This window comes from Melopsittacus undulatus, chromosome 3 (genome assembly GCF_012275295.1).
Source record: "Melopsittacus undulatus isolate bMelUnd1 chromosome 3, bMelUnd1.mat.Z, whole genome shotgun sequence".
Taxonomy (NCBI): domain Eukaryota; kingdom Metazoa; phylum Chordata; class Aves; order Psittaciformes; family Psittaculidae; genus Melopsittacus; species Melopsittacus undulatus.
Window position 1 is genome coordinate 14,272,410 of NC_047529.1, and position 21,402 is coordinate 14,293,811.

Below are 21,402 nucleotides of genomic sequence, written 5' to 3' on the forward strand. Positions count from 1 at the left end.
TGAAAACCTGTCTTGGAGAGTGGACTTTCTAAACAGCAAGGGCAGAAGGAACAGTGAGAAATATCATTTAAAACCAGTTAAACAGTGTCATTTGCTCTCTACCCAAGGCTCTGGTGAGGCTTTAAGTGACACCAAACACCCCACGGTGAAATCCTGGGGCTTGGGGGAAGCAGAAGAAGCCAGATGAGGAGCTCAGCAGCTAGGCACCAGGCAATAATGTAGTCCCAGAGGGAGCAAAACCACTCCTGCATCTCTCATGTTCATGTCCCAGCAAGTTTGTTTGCTTTGCCCAACCATACAGCTTGGCATAATAAAAGCTATTATCTCATTGCACAAATCTCCTTTTATTTCCTATGCTTGCAGGAGCGTTAGGAGGATTAAGGTCTATAAACGTCTGTTCAGGGGAAAATCTGAAATCAAAATGGAAGGACTCACATGCCTGGCTCCAAGTTTGGTTTGTTGGTTGTTTTTTTTTTATCCTAAGAAAGAGGTTTATTGTATTACTTCTTGCTTTTTTAGGCATGGAAATGCTTGCACTGTTGGGTACTCTGATGGGTTAATAACTCAGATGGGCACTTGCAGAGATGTGTTGGGATGAGCTTCCCTTTGAACCCAGTGTCTTGCGGACACTTGATGACTAGCTCAGATGACTCGCAGCTGCTGGAAGAGCGGTGGGATGGACCCTTGCCATCCTGCTTCTGCACTCAAAGGGGTGTTAGGCACAGATGAACCTTTCTGATCAACCACCAAATGAGCCAGGGTCCAGAGCAGAGGGAGGACAAGCAAAATCCTGATGGGATGCCATCATGGGGGAGGAAGAATCTTAAAACAGGTTTTGTCCATCTCTATGAAGGATAAAGAAGGCCAGGTTAAGGGCTTTAAAGAAAGTGGATATTTTCTCCCTCCTCCTTTCCTGCCTCTCTTAAAAATGAGATTGAATCAAGAAGGTAAAAAAAAAAAAGGAAAAAAAAGCTAATCCAGCACAGCAGAAGGCAAGAGGAGGAGTGATGAGGAGCGATTTCTACAGGTGGTTTATGACTCTCTGCATGATCCACACGCCTATTACTTCCTATCAAATCCTCTTACAGTGAGGTGCTAAAGGATTTATTAGTTCTTGACAGTGTGAGATGTTTAAAAGCTTGAGGATGTAATAACCAAATGTTCACTTGTTAAAATCAAGGCACCGTTTGGAGAGGTCTGTGCAATTCTTAGCAGCCTCCCCTTCCCCTTGGTCTATATTTAAGTTGCCAGCTAGATTAAACCTGTCAGAGCAGGGATGAGAATTTTATTGACATGCTCTTTAGGTGGTATGGCTCCATAAAATAAACATACAGAGGATGCTCCCTTGTGTGGCTGCACAGGCAGAGATTTTTATAGTACTGACCTGGGGGAGTTTGTATCTGAAATCAATCCCTGATATAAAACAGATTCCAGAGGATACGGAGAGACAGACTTCACAAATGTCTGCAGGGAGTGTGGGCAGGGATGCAATCCGTTTAACATTTCATGTTGAAACCAAACTGCAGAGAAGGAGAGGGTGTGAAATTCCCCAAACCCGCTCCAACAAACTCTTCACCTCTTGTGTGTGAGGTGTAATTAATTACTTTGATAACGGGGAGGTTTTAATCCCAGGATGCAGTGTGGGGCAGGGGACCCACAAGGATGCTCAGGAGGCAAAGTGAAGACTCACACCCCAGCTTTGCACTGGCAGAAGTTGCTGCAGACAAGGGACCCAGCTCTCGAGGCATTGCTCAAGATATTTAGATTTACAGAGATGAAGGCCAGGAGAGTAGATTCTCCAGTCTGACCTCTTGAATATCACAGAGCCATCAAAGTTCACCCAATTCCACCATCACAAGTCTTGTGTGGCTAAAACCTGATGCAACCCACTGCTTCCTTGGCAGCTGGTCCCCAAAGCAATCACCCTCCCAGTTGTAACTCTGGGCCCGAGTCCTAATTTGTTTTTGTCTGGCTTCAGCTTTGAGTCATTCGCTGTTATGCTGATTTAAAAACCTCTTTAGTAGCCAGCATTTTCCATTCTTGTTAGTGTTTATAGTGTCATCACCATGTACCCACTCCCTTTTTTTTCCAACCCTTGGATACGCTCAACTGAGCTCTTCAGCCTTCCAAGCTGCAAGACATTTTCTCCAGCCCCTGGCTCATTTCTGTGGCTTTCCTCTCTGCTTCTCTGGATTTTGCAGTCTCCTTCCAGCATGGATACCATGCCTGAGCTCCAGTTTTGTCCTACCAACTCCACGCACACACATCACCCAAGATGCAGAATAGTACTGAGATCTAGCAGAGACTCCCAAGATCCTTCTATGAAGAGCCTTTCAGATCTTCTGTATGAAAGCGTATGTCCTTCTATGGTGGGATCAAGATCCTTCTATACAATCTGTCCAGAAGGATCATACCATGGAAGAAACTCAATTTGGAGAATACAGGTGTTTCATCAGGATAAGGAGAGGTAACCAGTGGTGCTTCCTCTAGCACCCGAGATAAGGTACTCATGCAGGGAGAAAATATAAACCAGAGGGTGGGTTGACCCATTCACGTGGAAGAGGACCAAATGGTACAAAACCTACTCAATTGCTCTGCTAAACTGCTGGGTTTTTTTCCAGCTTCTACTACTGTCAGGTCATGCACTCACTATCCAAGAACATGAGCTTTGGCTACAAGTTGGGCATGGTTTAATGGAGGTGACAAGAGGAGGCAAAAACCGTTCCCTGCAGCACACCAGGAGTGGTACTGGCAACAACCAAATACTACTGGTAAGATCTGGAAAGAAAAAATCATGACAGTTTGAACCAATTCATTCAGGAAAAATGAAGTTCAGTTGGAAGAAGTACAGAGAGGAGCTATTGTGTTGATTAAAGGAAAAACATAGCTATCAGACACCAAGATCCCAGGAGAGCTTCATTTGTTGGACAAGTCAAGTGAAGGCAGAGAACAAGAGCAACAGCTTCATAAAAATACACTAGGAAAGGGTGGAATTGCCAAACAGAAGGAAGAACAAACCAAACTAAAAGGCAATATTGGCACAGGAATGATCTGAAACTCATTTCCACCAAAAATGAGGAGGTGGTTTCATCGTCTTCAGGATATCATAAAGATTCCTGGAAGGATGAAGTTAAACAGTTAAAAGGACTGGATCTGTTTGTACTCTGTTTACCTTGGATCAGCCTCACACTTGCGGGCTTTCAGCAGGCACCTATGAAGCCAAGGAGGAATTCCCCCTCCTCACTGATGTCTGATCTGGCCTCCAAGGTTTGGTTGGTTTTCTTTCTCTAAGATATGACAATAAATTGGCCACAGGGATGGGATGAAAGCAGTGTGCATCCCTCCCTCTAGTAATGGAGCAGCTCCATCAGGGTTAACCCAAACACCAGATCTGGGATGAAGAAAGAGCCTTCTTCTCAAGCACCTGGCCAAGAAGGTCATTCCTGACCACAGGAATGAAGGTGGAGGAACTCAGAGTCTGCAAAACACTGCTCTAAGGCAAAAGCCCTTTTCTGACCTCCCTTGAAGCAAACAAAATCAGGATAACTCCAATAAAGTCAATGCATTTAAAGAGACTACAGCACCAGGCTGACAGTTGTAGCCTGAAGAGATTCCAATCTAATTTTAGATTTGACACAAACCTTAATGTGGTTTTAATTAATTAATTAAAAAAAATCCTTTAATTAATGTAAACCCCTTAAAGCAGTTTTCATTTACTCCATTTCCAGGAGACATTTCCAGTTACATTGCTCCCTCAGATGCTATTCTGCTGCTTGCTTTTGTTCTTCAGTCAAACCTCAAATATTAGACCTAAACTTCTGTTTATAATACATCCCTGGCCTTGAAAGCTGGGCTGCTTTGAGTTTAGGCTATTTCTCGAGCCTTCACTTTAATGGCTTTCCAAATAATGGGATTTCCATCTCTTCTCTGACTAGGCAAAAACTGTGCAAGTTTTTCTTCCACTACATGAAAGTGGCCTCTTTTGGGTCCACTGAAGGACCTCTGTGTTGACCCAACACATAAAAGCTACCAAAAATTACATGTGAATTTTCTGAATCCTAACAGTTTTAAGTTTATCTAGATTCGTGCATGCAAGGCAACATCACCATTGCTACTGTGATTAGCAACATCATAGGAAGCCAAAGCCATGATGGACACTCCACCTTTAGCTGGCATCAGTGCAGATTCTATGTCCTCTTGGCTACCAAGCCAAGTCAAGCATGCTGTCACCTGCCCTCCTGGCAGCAACACTCACCTTGGGCAGCTCTCCAAGCCACCAAGGAAAGAGCTCGGATGCGATGTGAGAATGCAGTAGAATACCCCCAACATCCAGAGTCCTTGGGATCTCTCTCTCTGTTGGCTCTCCTGATGGCTACTTGTACTTGGTAGAGTGGCTACTAGCTCATTTCTTCAACCTGTTCCACCTGCATGGCCAGTTTGGGTACCACATCTAGGTGACTACCACATACTGCACCCAGTTCTGGCTACACCTAGTGTAAGACAAACTGGAGTAAGATCAGCAGAGGCCACCAACATGGTCAGGGCTGAAGCACTGATCCTGTGACCAGAGACCAAGGGAAGGGGTTGCTCAGCCTGGAGCAGAGATGGCTCTGGGGCAGCTGACAGCAGCCTGCCCCTGTCTACCAGAATTTACAGAGGTGATGGAGCCAGGCTCTTCACAGGGATGGATGGTGAGAAGATGGGAAGCAATGAGTACAAATGAAGCAAGAGATGTTCAGGTGGGAAGGAAAAATATCTTGTTCACCACAAGGCCAGCCAAGTGCTGGAGCAAGCTGCCCACAGCATTTATGCTTCTCCATCCTTAGGGGCTTCCAAAGCTCAACTGGGTAAAACCATCAGCAACCTGGGCTGATCCCAGAGCTGCCCCTGCTTTGAAGCTATTTGTCAAACACCACCATTACCAGAAATGGAAATGAGATGGTTCCAGCTGGACAGAGAGATTGCCAGGTAAAATGTGAGACTTCTCCAAGAGGATACTGGATTACAGTATGGGGAGAGGGAAGAGCTGAAGTGAGAGAGTATTCAAAATATAAAATGCAAGAAATAATGCAAATATAAACAAGGCAGAGCACATTATGCAGAAGGTACTTTCCCTTGGCGGCATGGAAGCAGCAGCTCCAAGGACCTGGGAAGTTTAATCAGAAACTGGAAATACTGCTTGTGCTTCAATGCATGTCTAGAAAGATGCATTCAAATTGGAGCTTGTGAAAGAAGTATATGCAGACAATTTAAGAGGATTTAAAACAGAAAAAAAAATGCCTTAAGGCTTTAACTACATTATCCTGGTAAAACAAAGCCAAGCAAGGGAGAAATTCCCAAAAGCTCCTTCTGCTCCTGCACTGGGTATGTCCAGCTCCTTTGCAGACTCAGTAACATGGACATGGGCTAGCTATTTCCTCAAAGCAAATGAAAGCCTATGTAGAGCTCCATCCCCAGGGGCTGCGGACACAAACCCATGTGGACTGATGTTAACATGGGAGCCTGGACCTGGGCAGAAGAAACCAGCTGAAAGCCCCTAATTGTTCTGCACTGGGTTCTTCCGCCTTGGGGTAAACTCGTCAAGGGACCTCATCTCTGCAACTTGCTTCCACACATTGCACTCCATTACTCACTTTGTGGTTTTATGGGAGTAATTTTATGATCTTTAATGATGTACCACATCACTCAGCTGCTGGGACAGGAAGGAGTTCTTGACTGAGTGCCCAAGGACAAGGCCTTCTCTCCTCCCAAAACCTCATGCTGCTGTTGCAGGCTGTGGGAGAAGCCTCTTCCCAGGCCACCACTTCACCATTTTTTGACCACCACTAAATACAAAGCCAAAGCTTTTTTGTTTCCTTTTTAAAGCTCACCACATGTTAGCATTCCCAAACCCAAGAAGAAACTCAGCATTCATCCTGAAGAAGCTTCCATACATCCCACTGAAGATTCAGGACATCCCCTCACTAGAAGCTGTACATGTATATTACAGAATAAATTTAGGGCTGAACCTATACATATGACAAGACAGCAGGGGAACTTAATTAAAAGAAAGCCACTGACAGCCCACTGATCATATGCAACAGAGCAGCCAAAATCAATAACTATTTCATATACTTCACTTAATTAACCTACTGTTTCTACCCAAAAGGAAAATTAATTCACCAAGTAGGTTAACTTTCAAATGGAAGGTGGTCTTAAGTGAAGGATCCTCTTCTTTTTGGGTGTGCCCTAGTGACAAGGATGCACAAACTTCCCTGAAGCAGCTGTCTTATTATGGCCACACTTCAGGAAAAAGCCCACAAAGAAATAATGAGATGTCAGGAGGACACAGCTACTCCATGGGTTTGTTGGACTCAAAAGAGAACACCTCCATCAAGTTGTGGAATTGTTGTGTAGTCCAAAAACAGACAGAAATACTCTTATCCCTAAAACCCCAGAAAATTATTAAAGTTAAAGTTTCAAGGAATAGCCTTCTCCCCCTCCCTGCCCAAAATAACTCAGCTTAAAAACTGAGGGTCATCTTTGCAGGTTAATACAGTAACATTCAGGAAAGAAAGCTAATTGTTTGCCCAGTGGCCTTTTAAAATACCCCCAAATCAGGTCATTATTCTCTTGCACAACTACAGAATAAAACTGCATTAATAAAGATCTAAATTTCCTTTTCCTTACACATCTGTAAGAATAAATTCAGCAGCTCCAACACTGAAAAGCCAGGCTGGAGCGGGGCTGAAGTTGTCATTGATGGGATCATTTGACCATCCATTGCACTACAAAGACAAGCAGTGACTCAGGGTCCTTCACGAGATGAGCTAAGTTGAACAAATCCAAGCAAATACAGAATAAATCTTTTATTTTGGCAACTGCAGAGTAAATCTGCTGGGGCTTTTGGACCTCGCAGGACCAGAAATTCATGAGCATCACCCTATGTGTCCTGGAGGGGCTGGGAGCCGTGCTGTGGCTGCTCCTGGACCAGGTAGCTGCCGGCTCTGTGCACTGATTCCTGCAGAAGCCAAACATACGGCGGCACAGCGGGAGTGACTGCCAACGAGCGGCGATGAGCAAATGCAGGAAGGATGGGGGAAGGAAGTCCCTTGGATGCCAGCAGTGGTAGAGTCACTTGCGATGCCTTACGAGGTGTTTCAAGGGCAACTCTCAGCAGCTGCTTGAGTTTGTAGGTGGCGTAATGAAAAGCTCAATACTATTTGATTTATTCTATTAAGGTGCTGCATTTATACTCCTGCTCAGCAAAGAAATTAAGCAGCCTATCAATGGAGAGGGCTTTTGGGAAAAGACTTGGTGGCTTCATCTTAAAAAGGACACAGAACAAGGTTGGGAGCTCTACAAGGGAGATGAGATGATTCGTACGCCATCTCCCACCTGTCAGATACCTGCATCGCCTCCATAAACCGAAGGTTTTTACCCTCCCCAAACTGGGGCATTCAATTGAAAAAAAAAAAAAAAAAAAGGACATGGACCTGCTGGAGTGAGTCCAGAGGAGATCAGGAAGATGTTCCAGCGGCTGGAGCACCTCTGCTATGGAGACAGGCTGAGAGAGCTGGGCTGGTTCAGCCTGGAGAAGGCTCCTTAAGGGGAGACCTCAGAGCAGCTTCCAGTGCCTAAAGGGGCTGACAAGAAAGCTGGAGAGGGGCTTTTGACAAGGGCCTGTAGGGACAGGACAAGGGGGAATGGCTTTAACCTGACAGAGGGGAGACTGAGATGAGCTCTTAGGCAGAAGTTGATCCCTGTGAGGGTGCTGAGGCCCTGGCACAGGGTGCCCAGAGAAGCTGTGGCTGCCCCAGCCCTGGCAGTGTTCAAGGCCAGGTTGGACACAGGGGCTTGGAGCAACCTGATCTAGTGGAAGGTGTCCCTGCCTGTGGCAGGGGTTGGAACTGGTTGAGCTTTAAGGTCCCTTCCAACCCAAACCAGTCTATAATTCATTCTATGACATCATTTTACAGAAAAGGAACAAAACAAGTGTGATCTGTGCATCAGTGAAGCTTTTCCAGTATCTCTGCTCATTTCTGCACTCTCATATGACCAAGATGCCTTTTTTTTTGTTTGCAACCACACATTATCCACCTTCCCAGTGGCAACTGAGCTTCCTTCCCTGTCCTGCAGCCTCCTGACTCCATCCCAGCTCCACCATGCTGCCCTGATGGCTTCTTCTACCAGCCTTTACATCACCTCTGCTTACGCTATAAGCCACAGAGTGACGTAAGTCAAGCAGCGAAGCTGTCCAGCTTCCCTCCACCCATTGGGTTTTGATCGCAGCAGCACTCCTCTGAATTAGAGCAACCTTGGATGACCTCACCTCCACATGATGGATGGACATCAGCTCAGTCTCACAACATGGCTCCTCAGCAGAGGACCAACCCCAGGAGAGGACCTCCAGCATCCATGTGCTGGGAATGATGCCAATCTGAATGCAAAGGGGAGCGAGGTCCACACGGATGGACTGTTGCCCTGCAGAGCACAGGCAGGATGCTCAGAGAGATCTCCTTGCTGATCTCCACACCAGGAGACCTTAAGGGCCTTTTCTCTTCTTCCACAGCAAGTGACCGTGTGCCGGCACAGCCCAGGTCTCCAACACTAACACCAACTGACTCAAAAATCAAAAAGAACTTTTGTGGGACGGTCAAAGGCTGAAAAATTAACTGTCTGGCCTCTTCCTCCACTGCGTTTATTGCTGTCTTGGCAGATGAATTTCAGGTTGCTGCCACAGCCGCAACCGCTTGTTCTGCCAACTGTACATTGCTAACATTGGAAGGTGTCCAGACCTAGGAATCTTTTCTAAACGCATTTGCTTCATACTTTAAATAGCAGCCCAGCAGGCAGGGGGATGGGAAGGAGGGCTCGGCCCCTGCGTGCGATCCATCTGCAAGCTTCTGCTGGCTCCTCCACCCCTTTGCGGGTTAAAACCGAGGACGATCCGTGCAGGAGGGGCAGGCAAGTGGAGAGAGCCAGTGGGATGTAACCTCTAAACCCTTCAGGGTTGGCAGCAGGGAGGACGCTCCCACGATGTCCCCTCTCCTCTGGCACTGCCACCTGCACCTGCCCCTTCCAAAGCCCCCTGGCTGCATGTCAGGCACATCATAAATTACATTAATAACAGGACTTTGTTTTTTTTCATTGCAGTCTGCTCTGGGAGGTTTATCATATTTTTTTTCCATTATCACTGGGCTGAACAGCATCATTTGCTGGAATTTCTATGATTCTGTGATTTGTTGGGATGCCCTGAGCCCACTGAAACACATCACTGCAAAGTCCAAACTCCCCGGCTCCTCTATGTTACATGAAATCCCATCTCCAGGTGGTTTTCCTATAGAGCATTAGAAGAAGCACAGCCACGCGCTGCAGGATTATGTTGCCATTCACAATGCTGTAGCAACAAAACTACATCCTCAGCAGTTAGCAAATATTAATCAGCTTTATGGCTGCGAAATAGAGATGAGGAGGAGGAAGGACATGGGCAGGGAAACACAACATCTAGTACTTGATATAACTACAAGGACAGAAAATTGTCTCTGGCCATGAATATTCTGACTTTTTGCCATAGTTTTTTCTGCCTCCTCACGTGAAATGTTCTCATGGTAAACTGCTAAGAACAAATACAGATGAAGTTTTCCTTTCTTTGGTGATTTGACACTGCACTAGATAAGCTGGTGATACAGAGCAAAGCTCAAGGCATAATATTTTTAAGTAGTGCTTGTCCTAGTTAATGTTCAGCCCTGCTGTGCAATGTCAAGAAAACTAATGAACAGTGAAGTGGCAGTGAGCAGGAACCTGGGTGTACTCACCCGCTACCAAACTCCTTTCAGAGCCCAGGCACAACGTGAATGAAATCTAAAAGTGGTTGTCCTGGTTCATCGGGAAGCCTGGGCTGCCCATCCAATGTGAACCAAATGTTTTGCCCCCAGAATTTGGTGTCTAAAGTAACAGAGAGCTGGGAGGCCCTGTGGCACTGTGTGGCTTGTGATAGGACAAGGGAGAATGGCTTTAAACAGATTAAAGGGACAGAGGGGAGATTTTGAATGAGATCTTAAGAGGGACTTCTTCCTAAGAGGGTTTTTCCTGTGAGGGTGCTGAGGCCCTGGCACAGGGTGCCCAGAGAAGCTGTGGCTGCCCCATCCCTGGCAGTGTTCAAGACCAGGTTGAATGGGGCTTGGAGCAAACTGATCCAGTGGAAGGTGTCCCTGCCCATGACAAGGGGGATGGGACTGCATGAGCTTTTTGGTCCCTTCCAGACCAAACCATGCTGTGATCCTGTGGAGTGCCTGTACTTGTGCACCCATGTCCTAGCCACAGGCTTGGGTAAAAAATTAACATCTTTTATCAGGCAACATTGTTCTGCTCGGAGCTTTGGCAAAGGCAACACTTGATGGATGACATGCTCTCAGCACTAATACTGAGTGGGATTCTTCTTGTTCATGAAGAACAATGTTTTGCACAAAGGAAAAAGTATTTGCACAAAGGACAAAGTATTTGAGTGCACAGGATGGTCAGCCCTTAGCAGGCATGATGCACAGCAAGCTCGTGCCCATCTGCAGCAGATCCACGACAGATGCTGGGATTGCAAGGACCTGAACAAATCCCACTCCCTCCTCATTGCACCTCACCCCTTTTTCTGTGCATTGCTTGAGCCCTTTGGACTTCTGCATTTCAGTCTATGAGTTGATACTTGGGGTGAATTTTAACCTTTATACAGTTTCTCAAGCACCTCTCCTCTACTCACAGACTGGAAGTGGCTTAATGTGCCCTCTAATCTGGTTGGCAGGAGAACAGGGGACATGGTTCTTCATCAATTCTTGCATATCATGTGGCCAAGCTATCAGTACTTCAACTTACCCAGCCATAAAATGGGGTTTTGGCACACAGTTAACAGCAGTATTACTGATAAGCCCTTAATGGGCCTGATTCTGAAAGCTTAACAAGCACTTCTGATTATTTTAATCTATGGAGTAATTTCAGGATGAATCATAAACACAGAGTAAAATGCCACCTTGACCCAGAAACAAAGGTGGCATCTCGAACAAGCCAAGCAATGGAGGCAAAGCACACCCTTCCATATTACTGCTTCCGTATTACTGCCAATAGACTGATTATGTCATGATTCTTCATCAATTAAGTCATGATTATTCGCTGCAGTTCAGTGTCTGAAGGGTACCAGGAGAATGCTCTTACTCCGAAGGTTTCTGACAAGCCAAGGCAGGAACTGCCGCCTTACCTTGCTCCAACCTCTTCATCTGCTGGATCTGATCAACCGTCTTCTTTAGGATCTTGCATTTGTCAGGTTTGACACTCAGAGTGTCGATGTCCCCAATGTTTGCAGACAGCAGCTCCGCCAGCTCCTCTAAATATTTGTTCTCCTGTTCTCGTCGCCGCTTTTCATTGCTGTTAGAGAAGGGGAAAAAATTCAAAGTCACATTAATGACTTTTTCCCACTTCCCAATCTGGTCACACCTGGGCACTGGATAAGAACCCCAGAATACAAGCACTGGCTGGAGCAATGACCACACTATAATCCAAATATCTCAAAATACTGGCCTTTGTCTGTTTTTATGCATATATTCAAAATTAATTCATAGGGCTAGCCAGACACTCCTAACAAAACCAGACCTCTAACATTCAGGACTCGTGTCTTCCTCTCAAATATAGTTATTAATTATATATATATATCAATATAAAAGAGTTACATATAGTCTCCCATTCTTCTACAGCCACTATTCCAGCTGTTGCCAAGTTTAATTCTAAATTCATACATAAAAGCTAACAGCATCCACCAGGGTTCACGAAAGAGAAAATTGGAATCAACAGTGACAAGAGGAAAATGAAAAATATTCATGATATCAACCTTTTCATCCCAGCAAAAGCAGCTTTCCTTTTAGCTGCAGAAGCCCAATGCTCTCCCATCAACTCTTTGTAAATTTGGGGAATTGAGAACATATTATTTATGTGCTATGGCACAGCCACCATTGAAGCCACACTGTGACATATTCCTTTACCAAAGACGTTGCAAGCATCAGAACCACCAAAATGAAAGGTGCATTTGTGAGAGACACAGAGACACACTTTCCCTGAAAACCTTCTTTTACATCAACCGCAGGATGAAATGAGAACACCACAAAATGCCCAACATGGCTCTGCATTACCTGTGATGCCTTTTACCAGGCTGGTTTTCAATAGGCCACCTAATTTTTTGTTGGAACCTCCACAGGATGCCCAGCGCTCTATTTAAGAATTACTGCCTGAAAATCCCCAACAATTACTAGATACCAAGAAGTTGCTGAGATGCCTGTAGGCATGGTGGGATGCTCCTGTCCTCAAAGAGGCCGACCACTCACACAGGGGCTGGGAAAACACTGGTTACAAAAGCTGAAGTCTGGCTCAGTAGGCGATTTGTGTCCCCCCGTAGATGCTGTTGCATTGTGCTATGTGGTAAAACAAGCTCTGCTAACAGCTGAAGTCTTTGAGACAAGGTTTGGTTTATTTTCTCTGCTGAGAGTGCAAGCTAACCAAAGCATGACTGTACTTTGATAACAGCAAGGTTACAGAGGTACTCTCAGAAACCATATCTGTCCACTGGGAGATGAGACACCACCAGCCCTCTCCTCCAAACAGTTCCTCAGGTAGGCTGCACAGGATGTTTCCTGATTTTTTTCCTAATTCCATTTTATTAGCTCAATATCCAGGTTGATATTGTCTCTTGGGCATTTTTCTGCTGCTCAGACTTGCTCTCATCATGACTACTCCATGATGAACCTCCCCTTGCCTCCCAAGCTCACTCTCCATGACCTTACTTTTCCTCCTGCTCATGTCTCTCCAGATGTCATGACTGCCCAGACAAGTGACAGGGATGACTTTGCAGAGCAGCAGAATCATAGAACAGTTAGAATCAAAAAGGAAAGTTAAAAACTATAGACAAACCCATTTGTGGGTGTGAAGAACATAAGCTGTGTTTCTGCTTGGGCCACAGTGAAGTCCATGAGTGAGACCTTCCATGGGACACATATGGTGTGACCTAGAAACGCCTCTGCAATGGGTTTGGGTGAGTCTAAGAGCCCTCACTTCCCCAGCAGGCATCTGCCAATGAGAACTAAGGGGTCACATGCAGCAAAAACAGCTTCACAGAGGTAGGTTGAATGTCCATCTGCTGCAGAAGTGCAGGGTCTAGCCATGGACCTCAGCCTCCTTTTGCATAGGTATTGGTGATGCCAGCACTGGCGCACTCCCCAGCAATGGGCAGGCAAATGCTTGTCAAAGGAGCTGAGTGAGTATTTAAGTTAAGGTTAAATTAATTCCTATCTCTCCCTGTGAAGCAGAAAGCAATAGCAGAGGGGAGAGGAAAAAAAAATCCCTCTGTTGTGGGTGAGCTCATTTCATGAAAACTCTTAATGTTGCTGTTGCTGTGGCAACTTTCAAATTGTAGGAGGGAGAATTGGCCAATTTTCCTTACATAAAAGCATCATGAGAATATTACGGCAGTGGGCTGTTCTTTATGACTCCTGAGTATCATCAAAAGCAATAGTTAAACCTTCTAGGTTTTAACAAAGGAGTTTTGAAGTTCACTTTGCTGTGGAGTACATCATGGAGGGTTCTGGCCAGCCCAGGAAGGAGGGCAAGGTCCCTCCCCACTGCAGCTGACAGCTGGGAGACGGTCTGAAAGAAAGAAGATGCAGCACTGGTGAGGAGTTCTCTTCTGGATCTTGGTAACACATTTTAGCTCCAGCGTTTGGGGTTGGATGGCCAACCCAATGACAAGTATTTGAGTCAACCATTTAAAAACTGCTTGTAGGTGCTTTGTAGATGTAAAAACTCATTCTTGGACAAAGGAGAATCCTTCATCCGGAAGTTTCTGCTTCTCCACAATCATAGAATGGTTTGAGTTGGAAAGCATCTTAAGATCATCCAGTTCCAACCCCCCTGCCATGTGCAGGAGCACCTCACACAAAAACCATGTTGCCCAAGACTCTGTCCAGGCCGGCCTCGAACACTGCTAGGGATGAAGCACTCACCACTTCTTTGGGCAACCTGTGCCAGTGCCTCGCCACCCTCACAGTAAAGAACTTCCTCCTTATAGCCAACCTGAACTTTCCCTGTTTAAATCTGAGCCAATTACCTCTTGTCCTGTCACTACAATCCCTAATGAAGAGTCCTTCTTCTGCACCCCTGTAGGCCACCTTCCCATACTGGAAGGCTGTTATGAGGTTTCCACGCAGCCTTCTCTTCTCCAGGCTTCTCCCCACCTTTCTCAGCCTGTCTTCATACAGGAGGTGCTTGAGCCCCCTGATCAATCTCGTGACCTCCTCTGGACTTGCTCCAACAGCTCCATGTCCTTCTTATGCTGGGGCCCCAGAGCTGGATACAGGACTGCATGGGGGTCTCACCAGAGAGGAACCAGGGGCAGGATCACATCTCTCAACCTGCTGGTCAATCTTCTTTTGATGCAGCCCAGCACACGGTTGGTTTCTGGGCTGCAAGCATACACTGAAGCTGGCTCATGTTCATTCTATCATCAACCAACACCCCCAAGTCCTTCTCCGCAGGGCTGCTCTGAATCTCTTCTCTGCCCAACCTGTAGCTGTGCCTGGGATTGCTCTGACCCAGGTGTAGGACCTTGCACTTCATTTTGTTGAACTTCATGAGGTTGGCATTGGTCCACCTCTCAAGCGTGTCAAGGTCCCCCTGGATGGCATTCCTTCCCTCCAGTGTATCAATCTGTTCATTTCTTGTCCTATATATTTTGAAAGACCCTTGGTGTCAGCTGTAGAAGGCTTTCTTGGGGTGCTGAGGGGTTGGGAAACAAACCACAAGAGATTTGCTTTCCAAAGGCAGACCAGATGAAGCAAAGCTAGTTGTGTACTCATTCAGCTGGAGAGGAGTTCCCTCAAGAAGAGGTGTCCAAGCCCACCTTGCAACCCAGGGCTCTGTCCATGGGGACTCAAGGATCCATGGCCTCACCCCAAACTCACCTCCTGGGCAAGGACCAACCATGAGATCAGCCACTAGACAGTAGCAAAGGCTTCAAGGGCTCTGACTCAAATGACTCAGCCAGAAAGGGGAAACATTTCACATGATTACAGAGTATCTGGTAGGAATAAGACAGCAAGAAGTGCTATCAAAATGTCTTCTGCAATTCAATGGCACAGCTAAGCTATGAACCACTTTGTAAGAAGGTGTGGGAACACTACAGAAGGGAGATGCTGCAACCAAGAACTGAACAGAATAAACAGAAATCCTTGAACAAACACTTCACATCTCTCTACTGAAACACTGTAGCCTTTACATTTATTGTCTAGAATATCATGTATGAGCTGTAAGTGCTAGAAAATACACTTGGGCTTTGTTCAGTGCATTAATATTCTGCGATGATGATCGAAACAGCATCCCAGGCAGCAGGGACATGGAGTCAGCACCATACGTTCATCCTTACCAACAGAATGTATCACCATGAAAAGAGATGCCCAGGATTCACAGGGAGCCTAGAAAAGCTCGTGGAAGATTACAACTGCCTCTCTCCAGGACTTCATAGCCTAAATCAGATGGCAAAGTAGCTGGGATGGGAAGGCTCAGTCATAAGCTAGAGGTGCCTTTCGCAGTGAGCTGAACTTCGAAGCAGCCACAGAAGTGAAGATATTTCAGACAGAAATATTTTCTGTTTCATGATTGCATCATGGAGCATGAGGGTCTCCACTGGAGTTTCTGAATATTACAAAAACATGGATTTCTTAGGAATCCGGCGTGAAGAGGCAGAAGGCTTGGGATGACCTGCAGACCTTGCAGAAGTATCTGCCCCAAATTTACCCTGAGAAAGCTTTCCTGATGCTCTGAGTGCTCTCAATTTGCAAAATCAATACATTAACTTTGATAACAAGCCTCTAATCATCATTTGCCACCTAACAACAAGCAGAGCAGATGGGGAGCTGCATTTCCATCATGCTCCATCTTCCACCGCAGCCACCGCTAAAAGCAAAGCGAAGTTCTGGTGGGAAGTGTGAACGTTTCCGAGTGGCTGAAACCTGGCTCCATCTGCTCGAGCAGACGGGACGGAGCGACGCAGTGGGAATGACAAAGTAGCCATGGCAGGGGATGGATTGGGAGTGGTGCACATACCTCTGGGCTGTGTCGCAGGGCGAGCCTTTCCTCTTTCGAGAGTCAGGGTTGGCAGGGTCCGTTGAACTGTCCCCAAGGCCACTCATGTTGGTTAACCTACTTTGCACCTAGAACAGGAGAGAGACAGGTTAAAGCTTTTCGCAACTGCAGGAGGAGCGGTTCCTACACGGTGGAGCCAGAAAACATGGACCAGGTGACCTCTGAAAAGGTAACTGACCCAATGCAAGTCTTTCTGGCTGAATCAACACCTTCTTTGTGAAGGAAACGGTGCAAAAGGATGACAACATGCGATCATGTTACCCTCCTTTTGGTGTCCCCTGGTGACCATTTGGCCAAGCCCTTACCATCAGCACAACCATCCTTATACCACAGACTGAGCTCTTCCATGTATCCCTACAGATTTTGACTTCCTGGCCTTTCACCATTTTAACAGCTACCTAAACACAGCCTGTTTCAATGCTTTGTTTATGTGTGATTGCTTTTGGTTAACCCCCTTCTCCTGCAAGCCCTCTCCTTCAGCCCGTCTTCGGCTCCCATGCCATCTCTCCCCAATTCCTCTGACTCATGGCTGGCAGAGGATGCTCCACCCCTTGCATTGTGTTTTCATTCCTGCTCCCCCACCACCTCCTTTCCCCTCAACACATGGCCTGGGCTTTAATTAGAGCTGCAAACTGACTCATCTCTTAATGGGATGTGACACCCTCCCACAAACCCCTTCCCCACCTCTCGCTGAGGCTGCTTCCCACCCATGGTCCTCCCAGCCCCAACCTTCTCCTGGCAGAGAGCTTCCCACCATAGCCAGTCCTTGGCTGGTCCCAGCAACAGGCACCTCTGGGGCCCCAGTTCTCTCCAACACATGGACATTTCACCATTATTTCTTGAGTGTAATTTTAACAAATGTTGGGTGAACCAGTCCATGTTACGGCAAATGAGAGGCCTGAGCAACCAAGCGAGGTCCGGAAGTCATGAGGATTGTAACATTGCTAATGCTCCTTAGTAAGGAATTTTATTGTTTACATTTAACTGAATAAAACACTGTGTAAGCCCAACACGGGCAAGAAAGCCAGTTAAGGCTTCTTGCTGGAAACTTCACCTTGAAGTATGTTAAAAGGTTTTAGCCATAGACCATGATACTCTTAGACCTGAGAACTTGGGCAGTCCACTCCAACAACCTAAATGGCACTACATACATCTACAGGGCATAGGCATAACCTTATACAACATGTTAAAACAAGGGACAGAGCTTCTCCAGAAAATAATCCAGCTGTGCATGTCACTTCCCTTGCTTTGCAAGAGCCATTCAGTGATTTTTTCCGATAACCACAACAGTTCAACACTGGATAATGCCACCCTCCAAATCCTTCCTTTAATTTTTAGAACTGTTTATGACTGTGAGAAGATAGAACTCCTGAGAAATAAAGTAACAGGACCCTGGGCAAGAACTTGGTAGTTTAGAGGGCAGAACCATTTCTTCTATTACTTTCTAAAAACTGGTATGTTAATGAGCATTAAACTGCTGACGGATTGTGATAAAATGAACCCTAGAAGACATGTCCACAGTTCCCACAGCCAGATCTCCTCACCCTCATGTTTTATTCAGCCTGCCTGAAAGCATGGTGGGATGCCTTCAGTGGTCCAGCATCTCCCACCCACTGCCCAGCCTGGCACAAGGCAGACACTTATCAAAAGCCATCAGCACTGACTAATTTTTGTGCTCAGAGAGGTGACGATTAAATCCTCACCACCTTTTGAAAGTCCTCTGAATCTCAAACCACATCTACAGAGAAGCTTCATCTAACCTCAGTGCAGAGGAACAGGCACAGCTGTGAGCATCACCTCCACTCCCTGGTTGCTTGAAGACCCAAGTGCTTGTCTTAAAACCCAGAAACCCAACTGCACGCTGGGGTGCATCACTAGCAGTGTGAACAGCACACTGAGGGAGAGGATTCTCCTTCTCTGCTCTGCTCTCATGTGAGCCCCCCTGCAGTCCTGCACCCAACTCTGAGGTCCCCACCACAAAAAGGACGTGGATCTGTTGGAACGAGTCCAGAGGAGGCCTGGAAGATGCTCCAAGGGCTGGAGCACCCATGCTGTGGAGACAGGCTGAGAGAGCTGGGCTTGTTCAGCCTGGAAAAGAGAAGGCTCCAGGGAGACCTTAGAGCAGCTTCCAGTGCCTAAAAGGGCTGACAATAAACCTGAAGAAGGGGTTTTGACAAAGGCCTGTAAGGACAGGGAAGGGGGAATGGCTTTAACCTGACAGAGGGAATATTGACATATGATGAAAAAGTTATTCCCTGTGAGGGTGCTGAGGCCCTGACACAGGTTGCCCAGAGAAGCTGTGGCTGTCCCATCCCTGGCAGTGTTCAAGGCCAGGTTGGATGGGGCTTGGAGCAACCTGGTCTAGTGGAAGGTGTCCCTGCCTATGGCAGGGGTTGGAACTGGATGAGCTTTAAGGTCCCTTCCATCCCAAACCATTTTGTGATTTTATAATTCTATAAAAAACAGTGTTATCAGCTTTATTATCCCCTGTGACTAGGGGGATGTTACACATTTCAGCTCACCACCTCCCCAGTGATCCACCTCTATGCTCAGCTTTGAAAACCTCTACTGCAAAAGAAGTGATATATCTGCACTGCACACAGTGCTACAGGGAAAGAGTCTGTCTTTCAGCAGCTCACAGGCATTTCTGCTAACACTTCTGTCACAAGTGCTAAGGCCAACAAGGTTTCTGAAATCATTTTAGCAATGTTAGCACAGCTGATTGATGCTGCGGGCATGAGGGCTTGTCCACCAAAGTCAGAAACTCTGAGCAGATGCCAGCAAGCTAACCATGACCAGGGATTCGAGTTCATCCCCCACGTCTTTGGCATGTTTGCAAGTGGGAATGATGCCAAAGCGAATATAAGGAAGGGGAAAAAAAAGCAAACTCTTGAAAAAAATTGGGGATTGGGAAACTAAAAGCAGTGCATCATCTGCTCTGGGTGAGAAGGGCTTGCTGAGGGTTCAGACAAGCTTCCCGGGGTTTAAAACCTTCTTCTTGAAACAAAAACATTGGATCACCAAAACACTGAGTCTCCATAAGTGGTGTTGCTCTTACAGGTCTTGATCTTTCAACTCAGCAACTGAATTAAAAGAGAAAATGAGCAGGGATACAGCAGGTAAAGTCAACTGTCCCACTGAGATGCTCCACTGCGGGACTGTGGCTTGGCAACAGTGACCATATGCCCTAGAGAGGTGAACTAAGGACAACACTGCAGCCTTAGCTGAAATCCTTGGCTTGAGTTAAGCCCTTGATGTAATACATCCAGTGTTTCTTTTTATTGTAAAAGTAGTTTATTTTATGGCAAAACTTGGCACAGCTGACAAGCCAAAAAATGTCATTTAGTCTAAAAATAAAGGGAATGACTCAGTTCAAAAGCCCTGTTGAGTCAGGGCAAGACCAGGGGTTGATGTCCCCTGTGGAGGGCAAGGGTTGGGCTGCCGGTGAAAGGCAGCCCTGCCTGCTGCTGCCTATGCTCAGGGCCATTTCACCGGAAACCTGATTTCTAAACACTGGCTTCTTGTAGAAACATTAATATTCTGTTGGCTTAAGAAAGCAAACAGAAGCAGTTAAAGGATGGTGGATGGCAATCATGGAATCATTCAGGTTGGAAAAGACCTTTAAATCATCTAGTCCAAACATTAACCCAGCACTGCCAAGTCCAACACTAACCTATGTCCCCAAGCATCACCTCTACACTTCTTTTAAATCCCTCCAGGGATGGTGACTCCATCACAGCCCTGGGCAGCCTGTTCCAGTGCTTGACAGCCCTTTTGGAGAAGAAATTTTTCCTAATATCCAATCTAAACCTCCCTGATGCAACCTGAGGCTGCTTCTTCTTGTCCTATTGCTTGTTACTTGGGAGGAGAGACCAACCTCCAGCTCGGTACAGCCTCCTTTTAGCTAGTTATGGAGAGCAATAAGGTCTTCCCTGAGCCTCATTTTCTCCAGACTAAACACCTCCAGGTCCCTCAGCTGTTCCCCATCACACTTCTGCTCCAGGCCCTTCATCAGCTTCACTGCCATTTTCTGGACCTGCTCCAGCACCTCAATGTCTCTCTTTTAGTGAGGGGCCCAGAACTGAACATAGAATTCAAGGTGCAGCCTCACAGGTGCCCAGTACAAGGGAACAATCACTGCCCTCATCCTGCTGGCCACACATTGCTGATACAAGCCAATGTGTTGTTGGCTTTACTTGCCACAAGCTGGCTCATGTTCAGCTGTCTGTTGACCAATACCCCCAGACCCCAGGTCTGGAGCTTCTCAAAGGTGGTTTTCCATATCTACATCGTTGTTGCTCAGCAGGTTCTTACTTCACAGCACTAGTTCCTGGCCCCTGCTGTTACTACCATCCTGATGCACCACTGCATCTGCTCACCAGAGACTAATTAGTCTCAAAGAGATTAATCAGAAGTAAAAAATAAAGGAAAGGGGGAATAGATAAGCAGCTGAAGTGACCTGCCCATGGCCAGGCAGATGAAACTACCTCTGATTTCCAACCCTATGCTCTCTCCTTTACCATCAGTCATGCAATGTGCCATACTGGAGTGTCTGCCTGAAGAAGACGCTGCTTTTTGGGATGCTAATGAATATCCTAGCAGAGACCAGAGCCTTGACATGGAGGATGAAGTGCCACTCACCATTAGTATTTTAACACAATGAATGTGAGGTGTCCCTGCCCATGGCAGGGGGGTTGGAACTAGATGATCTTAAGGTCCTTTCCAACCCTAACTATTCTATGATTCTATGATTCTATGATATGAATGCAATTTCCACATTAATAAAAAATAACAAAAAACAGAAAAAGGATGTGAATTGTTGTGGCTTAATGCTTCTGCTCTCTTAAAAATGCCAGCAGATTTCCAATAGCTTCCCAAAGATAGCCATCACTACCTCTAGCAGATACAAATAGCTGGAGTGATTCAACTTGACAGTGTGGAAGATGGAGCTGGCCACCAAATACTTACTTCTAACAGAACTGCCCATTTCAAAAATGTATTTCCCACATTTTGGAGGAATGTGACCCCAAAAAACACTTACAAAATAACATCTATCGGAGACAAACACAATTAGTTGGCTGTTTTTAAGAAAACAATGTTGGAAAAGTCCCTCATATTACAGCTATTTATTATCAAAATATAACCCATCTGTGCTCACGCAGTCTCAATTAGAGGTAATTAAGAGCATACTTAGAGTGTCGCAAGGACACGTCTATATTGTTCTCCTCACAAGTGCATCATCAGCTGCTCCTC

General features: G+C 46.2%; 1 protein-coding gene across 6 annotated transcripts in view; it reads right to left on the reverse strand.

Annotated features, from left to right (window-relative positions):
• The window catches only part of NCOA1 (nuclear receptor coactivator 1), a 185,957-nt gene that overhangs the window by 48,330 nt on the left and 116,225 nt on the right, over positions 1–21,402 (reverse strand). For all 6 annotated transcript variants that reach the window (XM_031046640.2, XM_031046639.2, XM_031046644.2 and 3 more), the window contains 2 exons: positions 16,111–16,217; positions 11,225–11,391 (listed from right to left, as the gene is read on the reverse strand). In XM_031046640.2, coding sequence (XP_030902500.2) covers positions 11,225–11,391; positions 16,111–16,217 — 274 coding nt within the window. The remainder of the gene's footprint in view (positions 1–11,224; positions 11,392–16,110; positions 16,218–21,402) is intronic.